This window comes from Marmota monax, unplaced genomic scaffold (genome assembly GCF_021218885.2).
Source record: "Marmota monax isolate L192 unplaced genomic scaffold, Marmota_monax_Labrador192_F-V1.1 WCK01_AAM20220418_F8-fsc00075, whole genome shotgun sequence".
NCBI lineage: Eukaryota > Metazoa > Chordata > Mammalia > Rodentia > Sciuridae > Marmota > Marmota monax.
The window spans coordinates 8525001-8547498 of NW_026694772.1; the positions used below are offsets into that span (position 1 = coordinate 8525001).

The following is a 22498-nucleotide window of genomic DNA, read 5'->3' on the forward strand; positions in this document are numbered from 1 at the left end:
AAGTTGCTGTCAGACTACAAATAATTTTTTATGTATAGAGGATAATATTTTAAAATGAAAACATTTTGGTAACTAGCTCAAAGAATAGTCACTTAACCCTAGTTCTTACTAGCAATAATATCCTTGCCTCCAGTATACTTGCTTTTGTGGTATCCAGTTTGATTATCATCACTATGATACATCACACTGAACTTAAGCAGCATCACCTGAGGCACAATAACAAAAGGAACTCAATGTCATGTCCTTCTACTGACAAAAGTTCCTTTAGGTCTGTGATCAGTCGGAGACAGAATGGCCTATCAATGAAAGAGAAACTAAAGGTACATGTGCTTTCTGTACAAAAGCTCTGAGCTTAAAAATATTCGAAACATTTGCTCAGCATAGGACCATGAAAATAAAACAATGGATTTATTTCTCTCCCATCCAATCATATATGATTAAGATCAGAAAGTAGTTCAGATCAGAAAGTTAGTTCCAAATTTTGAAGACAGTTAAAGCAATCAACCACAGGAGTGACACTGGGTTATTCTGATCAAAAATTCCTTAGAAAAGTCAACCATGTGGGCAGTTAATTACAGGAAAACTGTTATTTGCTGTTGGTGAGATGGATGGTGGAGAAGATAGAGCAAACACTATAGAAACCTTGTGTTAAATAACTAGATCCCTAAAAGCTGGCTGTTTAGCTTGAAAAATACTTTTATAACCACCACCATAACAACAACAACAGACACACACACACACACACACACACACCACACAATTATGTTAGAAATCAATCTTTCAGTTCAGAGACATTTCCAATTATACAGAAGATCATTTTTCTGCCTATTCTCAACTTAGTCAAAACAGACTGTTCCTTCTCAGAAGGAAATAGATGAGTTTCTTCTAGTATTAACATTTCCATGGTAAAGATCTTGATAGACTAAACAGAGAAAAACCTCAGAATTCTTCCCAAGTCTCAAGAATCACACTTTCCTCAATGGGGTCTGTAAATGAGAAGTTGAATAGTTTTGATTTGGGCTCTTCATGCTAAATAAAGCACTAACATTTCATGTGCTAAACATTTCATCTACTGTGGAATGTGACCCCACAGATAACCTTTATTTCCATCCAACTGTTCATTAAGTGCAGCATAGCATTATTCACTAAAACTTTTCAGATTTTCTCAAATGTAGACATAAGTATTATTATTTTTTTAAATTTTCAGGCAAACCTACTTACTTTTTTCCCCACAAAGATAAGTTATTCTATGCCAAAATCACATACTGGAACTCTGTTTTCACTCTTCATCCTAATTATGCTCATTTTTTACATGAGTGTTTTTATTATTATGGCAAATAATCTCTCACGATTTCACATGAGTTTCTAAAGAAGAAAATGCTAATGTTATATGTTAATTACCATAAAAGTAGAAAGTATAGAATGATGTTGATAAAAGTCATGGTTTTTACCTAAAAAAGAACCTCAGCATTTGCAGTGGTGGTGGTTGGGGAGGTTGCTTTGTCAATGAAGCTTCTTTAAAAAAGACAAAATGAACTTTCAAATAACAGAAAATTTGTTTATATGACAAATGATATAATGAAACACTGAGAAAAATCAAATGGGAAATATGGGGTCTTTTTAAATGTTTATTTTAAAAGCTTTTTCCTAATGAAGACAGCTCAGTTACTGTTCTGGGATTTTTACTATATATTTCTAAAAAATAGGCATTCTTTTAAATCCCAGACAAATTGTATTTAAATTCAAAAAATATTTATTTTTGATTTTCTCAGAAAATTAAGTTTGAAAGGGGCTCAGATTTATATATATATATATATATATACACACACACACACACACACAAAATATTCAGTAATAGGTACTTTATTAAAATTACCACCCATAATCTTATGGCTCTACTTCTTGAAGATACGTAATATTGATTTTTTCCTCATTTGTCCAAAGATTTGAGTGACCCCTTATTTATATGATGGAAAAAAATCTGATTATATTCTCATTTTTTTTTCTTGAAAACAAAATTTCATTATTTAAAATATAGCTCATTAATGAAAGAGATGTAATGTCCATGAGAAAATCAAATCATTTGTCATGCTAATATGCCAAAATTACATACTTTGTTATATCTTTATTCATAGTATTTCGCCAGGAATTTTCTCCAAAGTCCTTTCCAAATTTTATAGTTTTATTAAAACCAAAAAAATAAGTACTAAACCTCAATATATCATGTACATAAAAACTTCATTATGGATACTTACATCATAGTACTTTTTAATGCACCGTCTAATGTCCATGATCAATTTGTTGCTCATCTGTACCGTAAAGGTCAGAGGTGAAGCCTTACAATCAATGTTGCTGCAACGATACAAGCTGGGCTCCATATCAGTTCCCTATAAAAATCAGGACAGATGAGTACACAAAAAGTTATTGCCAAGTTATAGAACTTTTTAGTGTACTTTAAAACAGCATGCTTTCTTTGTGTACAATATTCTTAATTCCTTGTATTGGTGAGTTTCTAACTTTATTTTCTCAACTATGTTCCTCCCAAAGACCCCTTTGGTCATGCATATTTTCTACTCCTTTACCATTATCATGGTGGAGTACAAAGTCAAAGGGATAATTCTGAAGTCACTATTTTACATTCAGTACTTGACAGACTCTATCCATAAATGCACTTTTTAAACAATTTTCCCTCTGAATACCAATGAAATGTTACTGGAAATAAACATCTCAGGGACAATGATCAAAATTTTAAATTTGTGTATTAATTCATTCTAAATTTGAAAATAAATTGAAACCCCTTGACATTAGTTTGCTTTCAGTGTGTCAATTTAATTTTAGAATACAGCCTAAAAATAAAAGTTTTGCACCACAATAGCAATATCATTTATCATCAGTTTGGAAAATCTAAAATTTCTTCATGTTTTCAAAAAATCAAACATATTGTGGGAGTAGAAATTTTAATTACTATTAGTAGTGCACAAAAACATTCTGTTGTGTTGTGTTTTGTTTTAAACAAAGACAAAGCAAATGTAATATATAGGAAAATTGTTGGGGTTTCTAGAGCATTTGTTTTCCTTCTGGATACTTAAACATCTTGGTTTCCTTGCTCCAATCTGGTACATAACCCTACCCGCCACACTAAGCAATTCCAGGTGGAAGAGATTTTAGAGCTTGACATCGGCTCTTCCACAGTTAGCCCATCTGCAAGTCGTCAAGCCTCCATGCAATTAACTATCTTATTTACAGCTGTAATGAAGCAAAACTCAAGGATTTAGCAAGTATTGCTGATCTGTGTCTGCCTCTTCCTTGCACTTGCTTCCAAAGACTGCTTTGTTTTGATTCAAAAAAATGCAAAACATCTGCTGTTTGTCCAAATTAACTTAAAATAATTACTTTTAATTTAGATAAAGGATGTCTTTTCTTTCAGTTTCAAGGTTTTACAGGGTTCTGCTGCTTTCTCATTTGCCAATGGCTAGTACATGCATAACACTGCAGTGGAATCAAGTAAATTGGCCAAGTTTCAAGTTCTGATCCAAGGTCAATGATACATTTTTTGGCAGTACTTCTTGAGAGGAATGTCTCCCAGTGACTTTTTAAATGTCTGATAGGCAAAGACAGCAAAAAAGATAAGAAAAGTACCTTTGTCAAAAGGAGGTAAGTGGGATGTGTAAAGATAAACAAAAACTTTCCCAAAACACTTAGTTCCCATTAACTTGATTTAAGATAAAGGAAAATACTGCTCTAAGTCTTAATAAATGGGGGTTGGGAGTGGGGAAATACAGGTTACTAATTAAGGAATTACAATAAAAATACTTTAAGATAATTAGAATTTCTAAGAGATTCCATTTTAAAAACAAGGTCAAATACTCTAGGAAGGCAAAAACAATATTTAATCATGTTCAATTATGCATTTTTAAGTAGAAATAAAGTGAGTTGTGAGGGCAGAATTCATATGATGCGAAAATTCCTTAAAAGCACAAAATCAATGTGTTAAGTGGGTTTTTTCCCTTTTCCATATCCTATAGAGAAGGGGGGAGGTTTATACTAGATCAACCATAAAATCAAAGGAAACTAACTAAAAGAAATAACTAACCGAGCCATCAAAGACATTATCGTAAATATTTTCCGTTCCACATGTAGGACATGGACATTTGAATTTTTCACAGTCTCTGTATTTCTCTTCATCAGTGAGCTGTGCTGGGCCACCAAGTAGAACATCATTCTCTTCATCTTTATGATAATGATGAACTCTAAATTGGGTGGGGTCTAGTCCTATGAATGTAAAAAAAAAAAATCAGAAGAGCATTTATCCAAAAACTACCTCAAAGAAGAAAACTCTCACCAAAAAAATTATTTTAAATTCATATACACACATGCACAACCATTTGAACTCAAGATCATTTGGACAAGTGATTTCTCTTTTTATAAGAGATTACTTTATAAATCAAACAAGTAACTGCAACAATAGAATGCAGTCATATGCCACAGGATGTCTGGTCAGAAGCAACTATTTTATAGAATGTTTTAGTATTTTCTTAAAGTTACAGTAAAAAGACTACAAATAAATGTGTGTTCTTATTAAGAAATACTCTTAAAATCAAAATGTCACCATTAAAACTAAAAACAGAATAAAGATCCCATTAAAGAAAACAAATTCACTGTCATTACAACCCCTTCAAGTGCAGATACAACTGCTAACCCTGATTTCAATGCAGTGGTCGATTTCATCTTGGCTCAGTAGTTAACAGCATGTAGGTTGCAATCTAATTCAGTGGTTAAAATTCAGTACCAGCATCTGAGGCAAAATGCAACATTGCTTTTTTTTTTTTTTTTTTGGTGTTTGGAATTCAGAAATTTAAAATATGTGTAAAAACAATGGATCTACAGATTTATGGGCCAAAACATCTCTGACAATCTTGAAACCAAATATATTTTCATATTTTAATTGAACAACACAAATCAATCCATGCATAGTTTATGCTACTTTGTTTTCACAAACTATTTCAAGAAAAAAAATTAGGCTAATTTTTCCTTGTTCAAAGCATATCTGTCAAAATTTACTATTTGAATTTATATTAAAGATAATTATCCCACACTACATTATTTTCTTGAAACTCTCAGAGCAATCCCTGAAGTTCTATCTAATCTTTTGGAAATCTAAAGAAAGCGATCATATTTATTTTAGTATAAATGTAAATAAGTAATCTAAAATAGTAACTGAGCTCAAAGTTCAAAAATACCAAATTTTAGATACCAAATATCTAAAAATTATTTTATAGCTATCAACAGCTGCATAGGTACATAATCCAACACATGTATTCAGAATTCAGTGATGAAATCCTAAATCCTCTTTGGTCAGTCACTGAATGACATCTACTAATTATGAAGTACTTAAGGCAAATTCTTACACAGTGGAAAGATGCCAAACAAAGAAGATGAGTGAGATGCAGTCTGAAATTTCTCACCTGCAAAACTGAGGTAATGTCACTGACCATACAGTCTTCAAGTTCAAATGAGATAATAAAGAACAAATCTAGTTCACTGGTACCTAAAGTATGGTAAGCTCTCAATAAATGTGATTTGAATGAAAAAAATAATTAATGATTGAATGAAAAAATAATTAATGAACCTAATGCAGACTGAATTCACTCCAGATTATGTATTTAGAAAAATACATGAAACACCCGCTCATGCTACATGTGAAGTTAATAGCTACTCTTTGTAGGAATTATAGTATTTCCTAAAGTGATAGTATACAATAAAAACCACACGTTCAAAGCTGGGTGTGGTGGTAAATGTCTGTAATCCCAGCTACCCAAGAGGCTGAGGCAGGAGGACTGCAAGCACAAGGCCAGCCTGGGCAATTTAGTAAGACCCTATCTCAAAAGATAAAAAAGGTTGGGCATGTAGCTTAATGGTAGGAAAACCCCAGGGTTCAATTCCTTGTACAAATTATGTTATGTGCATGCACAAATACGACAATGAATCCCAATATTATTCATAACTATAATGTACCAGTAAAAGTTAATTTAAAAGAATACACATTCAGAATAATTTGAAAAATTATTCATCAGAGACAGAGTACTATAACATGTCACTTGGCTCCAAAACTCATTATATATTTTCTAAGTTACCTATCCCTTAGAGAAACAAAAAATTAGTGAAATATGTGGGAGTACATACCCTCACATTTAAAGATAAGGAGAGGCAACAGAACTGAGTGAGAGACCATGCTCATGAATGAGGCCATTTCTTCTCTGTGGCAAAGAGTAACTGTTGCTAATTCATTAAACTCTAGTTGTGAATCCAATTCACATAATGCCTTGCTTTTTTGCAATTATGAGAAAGCAGCTTCACCTTTTCGCTGACTGTATGAATATCAATCAACTACCCTGGCCAGTACCAATCAGAAAATAAGCAAGATTCTTCTAGCTTCTTTCACAGTCTGAAAATCAAGGAATGAAACAATGCTGGCTTACACACATATAAAACTGGCCGGTGAAAAGGAAGCTATAGGAGCTGCTCTCTACCACTCTCCACCAGCCCTGGCTCACTTAGTGAACCTGAGTGTACAAAGCTGCATGGCTGGCCCAGGGCAGCCTGGCCACCGAGTAAGTCAAAAATGGATAGGACCCATCTCGATAGTAAAGAGAAATGCCCAATGACTAGCTGAAATTTATGAGAAGGTATTAGGCCTTATGAAAGGTCTACTGTAAATGTCCATTTCCACCAATACTTCTATCTTCCCATGGCAGGAACAAAACAACTGACATAGCTAATTACTTCAGACTTATTTTCAAACTGATTTATTTCAGGGGGAGGAGTTACAATCTTAGTATTCTGTTGGCCATAGTTCTGTTTTCAGTGCTGTGGATCAAATCTAGGGTCTTGCACATGCCAGGCAAGGGTTCTACCACTGAATTCTATATAGCCCCAACCCAGTTCAATGGTAAAATTTTAAAAATATAAAGAAAGGGGGCTGGGGTTGTGGTTCAGCAGTAGAGCAGTCGCCTAGCACATTCAAGGCACTAGGTTTGATCCTCAGCACCACATAAAAATAAATAAATAAAATAAAGGTATAGTGTCTGATATTTAAAAAAATATATAAAGGATAAAGAAACTGTAATTACCTTAAAGTATTAGGTATTAATGATCCCTGTACAAGTTGCTTTAATGAAAAACATCATTTAAAAGTGATTTTATTGGAAGAACAACTATAAATTCAGGAGCAAACCAAAGAGGGCTAAATTAAATTAAGAAAACATACTGTGCCACATTGAAAAAAACTAAGCATCATTCCTGCTGGAAATGTTTTTGAAACAGTAAAAATCTAAGTTTAAACAAGTCCCAAACTTATTCAAGATATAAATTAATTTTTCCAAATCCTCATGAAATTGGTAATAGCAGCCTATTTCGAAGTTTCAGAAGACTTAAAAGTTTTACTGCATATACCATAACTCATTAAGGTTGGAGCAAAAACAGGAAAAAAGTATCTAGTGCTGCCACCTAGAGGTAGAGATTTTGAATTTTAAAGTGTGCAAAACAGAGCAGCTACATAAAACTCCCTTTGCAATTATTGTCACTCCAAAAGTAAACACATCCATCAGAAATGATGTTAAAACAAAACCTTTATCATGACATTTTCCCTACATGTATATATGCTGTATAATTAATACTAAACTGTTCACTATACAATGCATAAACATATTAGTGTTTGAGCAAGACATGTAAAAACTGAATTCCAAATTCCTTACCTCTTCTACTGAGAGCTTTCTCTGAACAACTGGCTTAAAGAAATAAACTTTATGCCCCATTGTAAAAAAGGAACTTTTACTTCTACTAGAGTAGTTTTTGATAAGTGACTTGAATCATTTGGTCAGGTACAGAATAAAGGAAGGAGTAACCTGCTTGGGCTTTGGAAAATCAGTCATCTGGCAGAAGAACAGGTGTGGTTTCCCCCACAATAAGCAGGAAAGGCGTATGCTTTAATTCAATCCTGTGACTTGCAGTGATTGAGTCACTTGTGTTGGGATGGGAGGGACAGAAGCAGTACTGGAATGAAATTAAAATACTGTCATTTATAATTAGAAAATTTCTAGGATTTCACATTATTTTGGCAAGAGGATCAAGATTCTCATGTTTCAAGAAGTATTTATAGAAAGTAACATCACAGGCATTGGGGTGGATGAGTTTAGAAGTACTGTTTTTACTTAAGATCACCACAGTCTGATCACACATTCCCTGTGACATTTGGCACAAAATTATTTGTCTACCACTGCACTTTCTAAATAAACATTGTAAGCTACATGCCTGTTTTAAGAATGTTTGCCTCTTACTATTCCCAATGGAATATTTCAAATGGGTTCATAACTCAAGGCAAATGGATACATTTGATCATATATTTCCCTTTCTCCAAAGATAAGTTTCTATTAACACAACTGCAAATGACTACAGTAAAGCCAGTTAGCTATATATGTTCACGCAAGTGGAGAGAGGAAAATTCTAAATAAATGAAATCCTAAATTAGTAAAGGAAGTACCTGGTATTCCCAAGCATGTGTTTGTAACATAAATCATTTAAGCTAGGAAAGCTAATTAATGGATTTTATTGTGAATATTTTTTGGTGAAAATTTCCTGTAAGAAATAAATAATTTCTTGGGGCTGGCATTGTGGTTCAGTGGTAGAGCCCTTGCTTAGCACGTGTGAGGCACTGGGTTCAATCCTCAGCACCACATTAAAAAAAAAAAAATAAAGCCATTATGTCCAACTACAACTAAAAAAATATATTAAAAAAGTAAATAATTTCTCTTTCACAAATCTAGGCTCAGTATTTGGACTTCTTTCAGGACAATATACAAAATAAAAACAGCACGATTAAAGGAAAATAGTGAATTTTTAAAGAGTGAATGCCTTATACAAGAATGCTTACAGTAGTTTCATTCATAATAGCTCAAAATGAAAATAATTCAGACACCCACCAACAGCAGAATGAATGAAATGGTATACTCTACCATGAAATATTACTCAGCAATGAAATAAAATGAATTCAGATATGATCAACAAGATAGTTGGATCTCAAAAACAGTAGACTAAATGAAAGAATTTCAACACAAAAAAGAACATGCTGCAGGAAAACAGTTATATAAAATTCTAGAATAGGCAAAATTAATCTATGGTGATAGAAATCAGATGAGCAGCTCTTGTGAGTGGATTTTGATAGAAATGGACATAAGGCAACATTCTGGGATAATGGGAATGTTCTTTCTCTGTGTCCTGATAAACTTACTGTATGATACTCTTAAGATTTTCTATGTAAATGATATTGAAAAAGAAAGCTAGTCAACTAGGAGATATCTGCTGTGTGTGTGTGTGTGTGTGTGTGTGTGTGTGTGTGTCTTTACAAATTTTTAGATCTGTTTCCAGGAAATACAGGGGACAGAGGAACACCTATAAGGATACTACTTCAGTGCAATCAGAAAACTACAGAATGAGATAAATTCTACAGGAAAAAAAAACATTTAACAAATAAACTGGGAGGATCCAAAAATAAAAAAAGAATGAAACAAAGGAGATAAACTATCATACAGACACTGATTATAATCTAATTCAAATAAGGAGTTTCTTAAAAAGTACATTCATAGTATGATCAGGGAAACATGAATATTTACTGCATATGTGATGAAATGAAGAGGGAACTGTGGGGTTTTTGATATGGTATGATGGTAGTGCTCTGGTTATGTTCAAAGGGGGAATCTTTATTTTTTTTTATAAATGCAGGAACAAAATCTTTACAAATAAAATTATAAGATTCACTTCATAGTAATTGGGGAGGGTGGGAAAGAGGCATAAGATTGGCCATAGTTGACTGCTGAAAGTGGATTATGACAAATTGAAAGTTTATTTAAAAATTTTTCTACTACCATGAATATTTAAATTTTTCCATAAAAGTTTTTAAAATACCATAGATTCAACTTAAACAATTTGTTGTACAAATGGCAAATGGCAGGCAACACAAACTGCTTTTCACACCAAAAAGAAGCCTCTCCATAATAAAAAAAATAATAAACTCAAATAAATAATACTCAGACAATGCAAAACTTCTTAGTATTTTAAAAAGAAATAATAGCAAAACCTTTGGATTAAATAAACACCCATAATTTGTACTAGAGAAGACAATTCACAAAATTTTCTTTTTTTGGTACCAGCCCTTTTTTGTATTTTATTTAGAAACGGTCTTGCGAAGTTGCTGACAGCCTCACCTAAGTTGCTGAGGCTGGATTTGAACTCACAATCCTCCTGCCTCAGCCTCTCAAGCCACTGGGATTATAGGTGTGCACCCTGTTATTCCCAAAATCTTGACAGAAAAAAATTACCGATGGGCACCATTCTTATGACCTCAACTTTTTAATGCCCTTGATGATAGCCCTGAATATGAATTTTAACTTTTTGAAATGTATACAAGTTGAGTATCCCTTATTTAAAATGCTTGGGACCAGACATGTTTCAGATTTCAGATATTTCTGGATTTTAGAATATCTGCACAAACAAAATGAGATTCTTGGGGATAAGTTCCCAATTCATATACACCTTATATAAACAGCTCAATACATAATTTTATACAATATTTTTAGTGTGCCTGTGTTTTGAATATGACTCATTACATGAGGTTAGGTAATTTAATTTTTCACTGTGGCATCATGTTTCTGATTAAAAAGGCTTTAGATTCTAGAGCATTTTAGATTAGCAATGCTCAATCTGTATCTTAGAGCAAGAAACACTTTAGAAGTATCTTATTTCTTTTTAAACCTGAGAAAATAGATAACTTTATGCTGAAAAAATATTTGGCAAATAATAATAATTAAACAATAGATCAAAGATTGACTGTCTCACAACAAAGCCATCTTCTCTTCCAGCCATCTTGGCAGATGTAGTGGGGGAAGGAGACAGCAAGTGAGTTAGTAATTGTTATTGTCCTTTTTTGTAAAAACTGTTATTTTTAATATTAAAATATGGGTATTAATATTTAGTCAGCAATGGGTTACTTATAATCCACTACCTTAACCCTATGTCTTATTCATAATATATAATATAGTTTAAATATGTATGTATAATGTTGTATTCAGCTTTTTTATTTATTATGTCTAAGTCATTTATCTATAAGCAACACAACCTTTTTTTTTCCTCAGCAGTAATGGGATGGAAACTGAGGCCTTGAGCATGCTAGCCAAATGCTCTACCACAAACTACATCCCCAGCCTAAGCAACACAATCTTGATAAGTGTCATTTTGGCATACATAATTAAAATAATATTTTAGAATGCTCTGGTTTGGTTCAAAATTCTCAGGTCTCACTGCTTACATTAAGGGAGCAATGTCACTGGTGGCCCTCAGTGCTGTATACTACTGAGATAGAAAAACCTTGCATAACTGAGGTGCAAGTTGTGCAACTGACACCACCGGAGAGGCTCTCTGTGAATTCTCTAAAGAGCTGCAGGGAGTAACTGAGACAGAATGGATTAGCCCTGTGGAGATTCAAGCCCAACTGCATACTGGCCTCTACACAGCCCATTTACGCAATGCCCCAAATGTCTTCACTTTTATAAACTTTTTTATTGGTGACCCCAGCCAGGTGTGGTCTCTATGTCTCTTTACTCTGATAACCGCACCCCCCCCCTTTTTTCAGGACATGAACTATGTTGTCCACTAGACATCCCCATGGCAGTACAATCAATCAAATGGTTCATAATTTAAGTAAAGAATCCATAGCTGAGTCAACTTTGTGTCCTTCACAGTGCCTATTATGATGCTGGGTATTGCAGAACTTTGATACTAATTAGTTCAGTTAATACAAAAGTAGACTAGCTTGGGAGCATGAGCCACTGGATGATGTGCTTGGGATGGTGCTCCATCCCGTAATAGGAGGTTCTTATCAGTTCTCAAGACTTCCCTTAACATCCTATCATGCATTTGGTGTGGTGTTACAATTAAGAATATTTTGTTTTTGAAATGATAGCTCTATATGTACATTATTTTTTCTTTATTCTTTTTAGATATGCATGACAGTGAAGTGTATTTGACATATTATGCATACATGAAGCAAAACTTATTTTAATGGGATCCTCTTGTAAAAGCTTAATCATGAAAAAAGGCAAAATTCTTTATTGACAAAGTAATGCCTGAGGCAACTGTTAGTGGCATCATTCTACTTCAGCCATTCTTTTTTTTTTTTTTTGTAGGTGTTATGTCCCTGGGTCTGTCAAAAGTTCCCCCAATCATTGCTTAGCCTACTGCATTTAATTCTTAGAAGATATTACTAGACCTTGACTATTGATAAAAACTACCTTCTGTAACTTAAATGGTGTGGACCATTCAAAAAGGATTTCTTTTTCCAATTTAACCCAGGAACACACTGGATTAAGTGTGTTCTGTCTTGCCTTAAGCACTGTTTTCAGACATTAAATTCTAAATTCTCAGATTCTTTAAACACCAATAATTTCTCAGGAACAATGAGAAAAATGTCTTGATAGCCAAATACCTGAAATTTTATCACTGATTATAAAGAAATGTACTTTACAGTTATTGTACAATTCATCACTCATTGGAGGAAAGATATTATATATAATTCTAAGTACTGCTATGCATGAAATATAAGTTTATTAAAAGATGAAATTCAAGAATGAACTTTTGACTATTCTCATCACTAGCCTGGTTTGCTAAGTACAGAAGACTGGATGTTTGAGCACACTGTGAATATTTCATCCACAGAACATAGGGAGCTTCCACTAGAACAAGAGAGAAAGAAAAACCTACAGTCTAGAGAACAAAAGCTAAGATTTCCAAGTTTTAGTGGCCATGTTTCCCATAGGGCTATTGTATAAGAAGAGTAATACTATATTTTTTCCTATTCATAGATGGAAAAAGAGTAAAATTTTTGCTTTATTTAAACCCAATAGCAATACTCTTGCATGGGTTTCTGAAAAATGATACACATTTTGCAGTAGGATAATGAGGACCATTAGTTATTAGAGAGAACAAATTATTCTTATTCAACTCAACAGACTTATTCATTCACTCACTTAATAGACTATCCTCTCTTCTTTTCACTAAAATGGACTTCCCATATGGAATACCTGGCCATGCAACATGCCACCAGACAGACTTCAGGGGGTATCTTGACGGAGAGAAAGAGAATTTCCAAAGTGAAGCCACAGGATAAAACCAACACTTGATGCTTGCCTTTCATTTCAAGGAAAGCAGTATAAAAGCAATAGAAAAAGAAAAAGGTAGTTGAAAAATATAGTTGCTCTCCACAAAAGAATCTTAAAAATACAAAATCATGAACTTAATAATTTTCCTAAATGAAATTATGCCATTATTCCTGATTTCTTTGTACTAACTAAAAGGACAAAGTATCAAACTTCACTAAAGTTTCAACACTGTAATACATTTCACTAATCAAAGATAAAAACTACATTAAAAGCAAGAGAATTATTTTATGTCTGTGATTAGGCAGTTGGAGGGCTTGTATTTTATGTATACATTTGTACACTTCAACTTATTTAACAGTGTCAGTTCACTAACTGCAGTTTTTTTTATATATAAAGAAAACAGATTTAGAAATTTTAAAACAAATTACAGTAATTTTATGCCTACAGCTTGTACCTCTTAGAAACCACGTACCCCCTAACACTTCCCTTACTTTGCCACCACTTCCCCATCTCCAAAACTGTAAGCTGTAGGAGAACTTATAACGGGGGCCTAAAAGCCCCAAGGGAATAGCCACCCTAATTTTTCACTAGGAATTGAGAAATAAAGGGTACAAATAAAAATCCAGCTACTGGATAGGGCAGAGGCAAATAAATGCCTGCAGAAATCTGCCTGGTGAGCTTCAATGTTTTCTACAGATCTTCATGATGATGGGCACTTCTAGGTGTGTACTTCATTAATACTAAACCACGAGGCTGAGATGTGTCTCAGTGGTAGAGTGCTTGCCTAGCACATACAAGGCTCTGGGTCTAACCCCCAGTATCACAAAGGAAAAGAAAAAAAAAATACTGAACCTCCTTTGAAGAAAGGAGGAGAGACAAAGGACTAAAAGATTTGTTGCTAGTATAGATGGATATGTATATGCTGCTGGGGCTGGCAGGGGTGGGATACGAGTAAAGAACAAGAAAAGGAGAAGAGGACTACACAGTGATGACAATTTCAAACATTCTCAGCAAAAAAAAAAAAACACTTTTAAGTGACAGAAATAAGAAAAGGCAGCTGAAAAGGGGGAGTAGCAGCAGTTCCTCCAAGGCTCAAGACACATGCCCTTCCATCAGTTTGAACTGGCTACATGGCACCAAGAAGAGGCTGTCCACAATAGTATCCATACTGTCACACCCATGCCCAAAGACCTTTTGGGGTATGGAGGGAGAGAAATGGGTATATAGTGGGACTGTGTCAAGTCTTGAATGCTCCCTCTATTGATTGAGATTGGCCGGTAATGAGACATAATGTGAAACCTTTGAAAAGGAGACCAATTAGTCCACTACTGACTTTGCAAACAATTTGCAAAAATTTGACTCATCAGGCAGCCACAGTCATGATAAAGTACCTTTCAGCAAGTAAAGTTCTGCCCCCTGTATTGGCTCAGGATATAGCTCAGTGGCAGTGTGTGTGCTTAGTACACACAAAGTTCTGAGTTCAGTCCCTAGAACCCTCTCCTCAAAATCTGATCCCTGTTCAAATTATAAACAAAAATAATGTAAACTATGGCTTCCAGAACCAGACCACGGCATCTGGGCCTCTCTCAGCATCACCGATCTTGATACATCTGAGTGGCCATTGGGCCTATTCACCTAGGCAGGCTTCATCACCCTTTGCAGTCCAGTTCTTTTGTTAAAATGCAGTGCTTTACACTTCCTTCTTTTAAATATCATTCATGAGCTGGGGCTTTTCCATCTACCCCTTTTAGTACTTGGTCACTAGAAGATTCAAAAGCAAAGAAGGAAAGGGCAGCAGTTTGCCTTCACACCAGGTTTTTGACTCCACAAATGAAAAAATTTAGCTTAAAAAAAATACCTCTAGGGCTGGGGATATAGCTCAGTTGGTAGAGTGCTTGCTTCACATGAACAAATCCCTGGGTTCAAATCCCAGCACCACAAAAATAAATAAATAAATAAACAAACAAATAGCTTTAGCCGGGCCCACACCTGTAATCTCAGTGGCTCAGGAGGCTGAAACATGAGGATTGTGAGTTCAAAGCCAGCTTCAGCAATTTAGTGAGGCCCTAAGCAACTCAGTGAGACCCTGTCTCTAAATGTAATACAAAAAAAGGGCTGGGGATGTGGCTCAGTGGTTAAGCACCCCAGGTTCAATCGCCAGTACCAAAAAAACAAAAAACAAAAACAAGCAGCTTTGCTTGAGGTTTTCATGGGGAACATAAAGGTGTGTGAAGCTCCCTGAGCTGGGGTTGTAGAGCACTTGCCTTGCACATCTGAGGCACTGGGTTAGATCTTCCGCATCACATAAAATAAAAAAAATTAATTAAAGATACTGTGTCCATCTATAAATAAAAAAAAAATATCATTAAAAAAAAGATGAAGCTCCACATGCTTATACATCCACACCATAGCAACCTGGTTGAGAACATCTTTTCTAGCCTCTCAGAGCTACACTATTTATTGCAAAAAAGTTTAGCACAGTGGTTAAGAATAGAATCTTCAGAATCACACATTGTTTAAAATCCAATGAAAGTTGAACACTTACTAGCTATGTGACAAGACCAAGTTAGTTACTTCTCTAAGTCTTGGCTTCCTTCTCTATAAAAGAGAACTAATATGACATACCTTCATGAAGTTGTGGCAAGGGCTGAATGAGATAAGATATGCAAAGTACTTATCACAGCATCCAACAGAGGAAGCACTCAATGTATATGAGGAAAAAAATGAGGCTAAAATATATCATGCATTTATAGTCCCCTCCTCCCAGCTGAGGATTTATAAACATCATCAAATACAACTCAACTTGGAGAATACATTATATGATTATTTTGGTAGCAGAATTTTATCTTCCTAATTATGTTTTGCTTAGGCAAATGTCAAAAATGAGTTTCCACTTCCAGAGCAGACACTGATGGAATAGTGGGGATGGGGGTGGCAGGAATAAGTTCAGAAACATACTCAACAGGGCCAGAATGGAAAATACATGCCTCAATAATCACCTGTGGAAAAACCAATCTCATTCCACAAAGGTATACTGAGTAATATGTGCAAATCCTGAAGACCAGAGGAATTTGGACATATTTATACTGAAATTTGAAAGGAAGTTGGGAGATGGCTACAATACTGTTCACTGAGCACTCCCTTTGCCCCATGCACATCTTTTTTGTTTAAAATTTATTCATTTATTTATTTATTCTAATTTGTTATATAGGACAGCAGAATGAATTTCAATTGATAGTATACATATAGAGCATGATTTTTCATGTCTGGTTGTACACAAAGTAGAGTCATACCATTATTGTCTTCATACATGTACTTAGGGTAATAATGTCCATCTAATTCCACCATCTTTCCTACCCACCTCATACACATCTTATTCCCCCTAAGTAATTCTATTCTACCTTTCAAGAAACCAATGTGTAGACCAAGGTTTATGAATAGTAGAACTAGCATTAAAATTCAGGTCCCTATGATGCCAAAGCCCATGATACAAGGGATACATTGTAGTGAAAGGAGAATATTCCATGAAGCAAAGCCAGAATGTGCAATGCTTTATTTAGGGTATATAGTGTAGACCGAATAAGATATAAAGCTAGAAATAGAGGTTGGAGCTAGGAGGTTAGTCTACAATTGCCAGAATTAGAGTCTGTGAGATGACAGTGGCATCTGGATTTGACTTATTGACAGCAAGGAGCCACTAAGGATAGTACTCTAAAAACATTCAACTTAGTGCACAACAGACTAGAGAACGAGGACCTTAAAAGTAATGGAACTATGTGCTGGTTGTCTAGAAATGTAATTAGGGCTGGTTGAGAAATAAACTTCTAAGGATGACAATAATAGTGATACACAAAGGGATGATGCTGCAAAAACACTGAGGTCTCAAGGATAGCTGAGGAGAAATTAGGGATCAGTCAATTCCCAGAGAATAACAGCAAGCCTAGAGAATAATAGCAAGCCAACTTAAAGTGAGAAGAGGACACTGAAAGAAAATTAAAATTAAAAATTTTACATTAAGATAAATTCTCATTTCACATGAAAATACCTTTAGAAATAGACAAGATTAATCAATAAGCAAGACATCATAACAATATATCCTTATTAATTAAACTTACAATGATGTAAGCTCAGTGACTAATGGTACTTGAAATCTTATGTTCAGCCTTTCTTTTGCCTCAGCATTTACTCACTGAATGCCAACTGTAGAGCAGGCATGAGGTTACAGATATAGCAAACACATGTCTATGAGGGGAGACAGTAACCAAACAACAACAAAAATAAATGTCTAACCATAAACAAAGAAGTGTCAGACACAATACTATACACATAAATAGGCATCCTAACAAAGGAGGACTGTATATACCACTGTTACACTGTGAAAGTCTACTAGAGCCTGGGATACCTACCTAACCATGTTGCAATGAGCACTGCATCAATTCCATCTATTGTCTCACAGATTCGTGACACAACTGGGTGGATCTGCTGGGCCAGGTAGTACTGGGTGTCAATGGTTAAATTGTCCTGTTTTTGCAGTTGTTCAGGTGCATAGGCTCTCTGACTTGCAGTGAGGTTTGACCCGTCCTAAAAGAAAACAGGGACAGGTAAAGTTGAGAGTGACTTAATAATACACACTTGCTTGATCAGAGGGACAACAGTTTAAATTTTATGTATCCATAAAATTCAAAAAATTTAATTCTAAACACCAAGAAGTCTTTTTGACTTATTGTTGAACATTTCATTTCACGTGTTTATCTTAGCAGAGTAGAAAGATCAAGGGGCTGGGGATGTACTTCAGTGATAAAATGCTTGCCTAGAGGGCATGAGGGGAAGGAGGGAAGGAGAGAAGGAACGAAGTAAGGAAGGAGGGAGGGAAGGAAGGAAGGAAGGAAGGAGAGAGAGAAGGAAGGAAGTAAGGAAGGAGGGAGGGAAGGAAGGAAGGAAGGTAGGTCAATCAAAAAACCTCTCAGTCTCGATCTCATCCACTGTCTGAGAATATAAATTCAGCATGTGTTCAATTCTATGTTTTGTCAAAATACGAAACCAACAAGATGGCACTGGCTAGACTAAATAATTTCACCTGCCATATCATAAAAACTCATTGAGAAGACTTGGTAACAATTAGTCGAGTCAGAAAGGCTTTTAAAGAAGTTAACAATTCTTGGGCTGGGGTTGTGGCTCAGTGGCAGAGCACTTGCCTAACATATATGAGGCACCGGGTTCAATTCTCAGCACCATGTATCAATAAATAAAATAAAGGTCCAACTAAAAAAAAAAAGTAGTAACAATTCTGTTAATGTTATCCTTTCCAGCCTACATACCATCTAAAAGGACTTCCAAATTTTAGCCTACATACCATCTAAAAGGACTCTCCCTAATTCCTGAATAGTATTTTCTATGAGAGCTTTATGTATCCTTGAGAAGCAAATGAACAAGGGGGAAAGACTGTAGAATAAAACCCATGGAATAGAAAGTTATATGCAATATTTGTATAAGAAGTATAAATACAATTACTATAATATCCTGGGGGCTGGGTATGTGGCTCAAGCGGTAGCGCGCTCACTTGGCATGTACGGGGGCGCTGGGTTCGATCCTCAGTAACACATAAAAATAAAATAAAGATGTTGTGTCCACTGAAAACTAAAAAATAAATATTAAAAAATTCTATCTATCTATCTATCTATTTATCTATCTATCTATCTATCTAATATCCTGGTGAGTGGCAGTGCTCAAAAAACAAATACCTGGCCACTGGAATGAAGGACCTGGAAAGGAAGGTGATCAGAGACTCTTTTCAAGGGCTTTCTCTTTCACTCTAAAAATTAAAGTTGTGAAATTATATATAATTAGCCCACATACAGCTCTTTGGTGATGTCATCATCACCTGTGAATCAAAAAAGTCATCACCCTATAAGACCAACATCCAACAACTTACTCTACTCTACCTCTCATCTGAAATAGAATTTAATATTTCAACTAGTAAATTATAAATATTCACAGTGCTCAGCTGCTCTGTAGAACTGAATATGATGTGAATCCTATTCATTTATTACTGCTACTATCAGTCCCATCTAAGCTCAGCATCCAGCCCAAAGCAGAGGCAATATCACTGCCTTTACTAGAGACCAGAGGCAGGGCTCGCTCTCTCTGGATAGCTCCTGATGAAAACAAACTGGGTTCTACCTCTTCTAAGATACAGTGAAACACGTAGAAAGGAAGTAAACCTCAGATTTCAAAATTTGCTTATTATTTCTCAGGAGTTCACAACATAGTAAAAGGAATTGAGTAGAATTAATCAAATTTAATTGTTGCCCATTTAGAAGCTTGTTAGAAGTTTGTCAGATGAACATAAGGCAACAGTCAAGGACAAAAATAGTGTGAAAATACCCCTAAGCAGTGTTTTTAAGCACCACATAGATCAGACTGCCTTTTAATGTGTGAAATATAATTGATTTTATAGAGTTATAGCTTTCTGTTGAGTTTAATAATTTTTTATGGTACTTGGAATTAAACCTGGGAGTATTCTGTGCCTGGGCTAAATCCTCAGCTCTGTAAGTGGCCCAGGTTGGCCTGGAACTTGCAATCCTCCTGCCTCAGCTACCCAAGTAGCTTGGATTACGGGCCTGCATCACTGCTTCCAGTGGCATTTAATAATTTTTAATGAGTTTAAATAAAATATTTAGAGGTAAAATATTTTTTAAAGGCACTTGGGAGCTAGGGGATGTATAGCCCAGTGGTAGAGTACCTGCCTAGCATTTGCTGGCATCTCAAAACTAAAAAAAAGCACTTGAGTTATTTTCCATTATATCATTAGAAGTTCTCATATAAAGGCACATTTTTTAAAAAACAATTGAAAATTTCTGAGCATACTTCTTATCTCAGTTCAAACATGGAAGAATTCAGAATTGATTAGATAACAAGGTTTGCTATATTATACTGGGAAAACATGTAGGTTATGTCAAGATATATCTCACAGAGACTTAATTCTCAAACTGGAGCAAGACCCCATGGTATATGCACAAAATAAGGCACACACAACTTTAAGAACAGGTTGCAATGTTGGTTTTCCTTGAAGTGCCCATGTAGCAACTGCTGAACTTCACAGGGACAACCAGAAGCTCAAAATTATATTGTCATTGTTGGTGGGGATCTAACAGAAAAAACTTTTAAAATGAGTGATAAGTTGGCCCCTTAAGATAGTTATGTTAAAGGCATGTCTTATGGAAATTATGACCAATGAAAGTAAAGAAAAAAAAAAGATTAAAATTAGTGAACAAACAGAATTGAAGATCTGAGCAAATAATTCCTATAGGTTTAACAAGAGAATAACTACAATATAAATTAGATACCAAAACATTATCCTCTGAATTTATAGTCTGAATAAGTTATCTAAATGTAAAATCTAAATAAAATAGAACCTATTTAGGAGGCAGGCTATCCTTAGAAGACACATTGGCTTAAGGCAGCAAACAGTCCTTCTAAAATTTGTTTCCATACATTTTCAAAGCTTATTTTAAAAATACAGTTGTGCTATGAAACACAGAAAGAATAATTTGGCTGCTTAAAAGCAAAAGACGTGGGAACTTCTAGTTAGCACACATGATGAAAGGGGGCATGTTCCACAGATAGAGGCCTATCTTAGGGCATTTAAAGAGAATAAGACAATAAAAAGAATCATGAACTATTTTTAAAATATTTTTTAGATGTAGATGGACACAATATCTTTATTTTATTTATTTTTATGTGGTGCTGAGGATCAAACCCAGTGTCTCACACACATGTGAGGCAAGTGCTCAACCACTGAGCTACAACCCCAGCCCTCATAAACTATTTTTTAAAAAAGCAAACAAGTTAAGGCCTAGTATCACTGGATGGAAAAATGCAAAAAAATATACACAGTTGGACATATTGTACTACCCTAGCATCATCACTGAGCCTTTATAAAGCAATAAGACCAAGAAGAGGAAATCATTAAGACCTGATATTCAGACAAGGATTATAAACTTTTAAATACATTGATCATCATATTTTGTAAGTTAGCATATGTCTCCATTCCAGAAACAGGGAGAAAGCAAACAGGTAGTCCATCTTCATGGAGGGAGGGAGGAGAGAAAGGAAATTGGTTGAATCATCTGTGCTTTCTTCATCTGTGCTTTAGCCAAACTATGATTGTGGCTTGATTTCATCATTAGATGCTATTTTACCACACCTAGATAATTTTTTCAAAGTTGTATGCTATCATCTGGTCCTGTAATTAAAAATCTAAGAGCTTTTCCATGTATGTAAAGATATAAATGGAAAAAAAACTAACCTATTTACCAAAATCTTTATTTGCATAATATGAAAATTGTTTTTTTGAGATGAGACTTGTCAGAGGCAATATGCAAAGCACATTAAGGGCTTGAGCGAGTCAGACATTTATGGAAATATTTTCCTGCAGGAATTTGCTTTCTGTAACAGTTCTTAATCAAGGGTAACCCTAGGAGGGAGACAGAGTCAAGTGCTGATTCCTGTCCATGTACTTATATCATTTGTTATGTACATCATCTACAGTATGTAGCAGATAGTAACAGTCTACTTTTAAATTTTTACAAATCTCTGTGGTTTAAAAACACACTGATTTAACAAAAATCAATCGTTGTAATGAATTTAAAGTTTTATCTAATGCTTTACTATAATAACAATGCAATAAAAATCAGGATAAAATTATTAATAATAATTTAAAAGAAAAATCTTACTCAGATGAATTATGCCTTGGGGCAAATAAACCATAATAATTTCAAACAATTTGGTTAGAGACTTATGACTCTGACTTTTTTTTTTAAACAAGGAATAAGGATGACAGCGCTCTTTGTTCCAATTAGAATCAAGTGCTTTCAAGGAAAAAAAAAACTGCTCTTCTGTCATATGTCTCTGTTTCAATCCCAGTCAGCAGCATGCTAGTCTCAAATGAAACTGGTAGTGGTTTAAAACTGTTTCAGAAGGCCAAGCAGTTCATCAGAGGTAACTCACTCAGGGAGAAACAGGGAGAAAGCAAACAGGTACTCCCTCTCCACGGAGGGAGAGAGAGGGGAGAAAGAAAGAGAAAGGAAACTGGTTGGATTATCTGTGTTTTCTTCATAATGTATATCTTTAGGGTCTCTCAACCTTCCTTCATATAATCTCAGATTTCATATTTTTTCCAAGTAATTATTTTGATATAGGCTAAGGAGCTATAAAAGGATACTGCTGGACACATGACCAAACTTACATGCATGTTCTTTCTTTAAAATATTCTTTTTAAGTTGACGTTG

General features: G+C 34.8%; 1 protein-coding gene across 1 annotated transcript in view; it reads right to left on the reverse strand.

The window, feature by feature from the left end:
* Pola1 (DNA polymerase alpha 1, catalytic subunit) overlaps window positions 1-22498 on the reverse strand; it is a 308693-nt gene that overhangs the window by 147275 nt on the left and 138920 nt on the right. Inside the window, exons 32-34 of the mRNA XM_046425334.2 lie at window positions 17615-17789; window positions 4094-4272; window positions 2256-2387 (exon numbers count right to left, since the gene is read on the reverse strand). Of these exons, the coding sequence (XP_046281290.1) occupies window positions 2256-2387; window positions 4094-4272; window positions 17615-17789 (486 nt within the window). The remainder of the gene's footprint in view (window positions 1-2255; window positions 2388-4093; window positions 4273-17614; window positions 17790-22498) is intronic.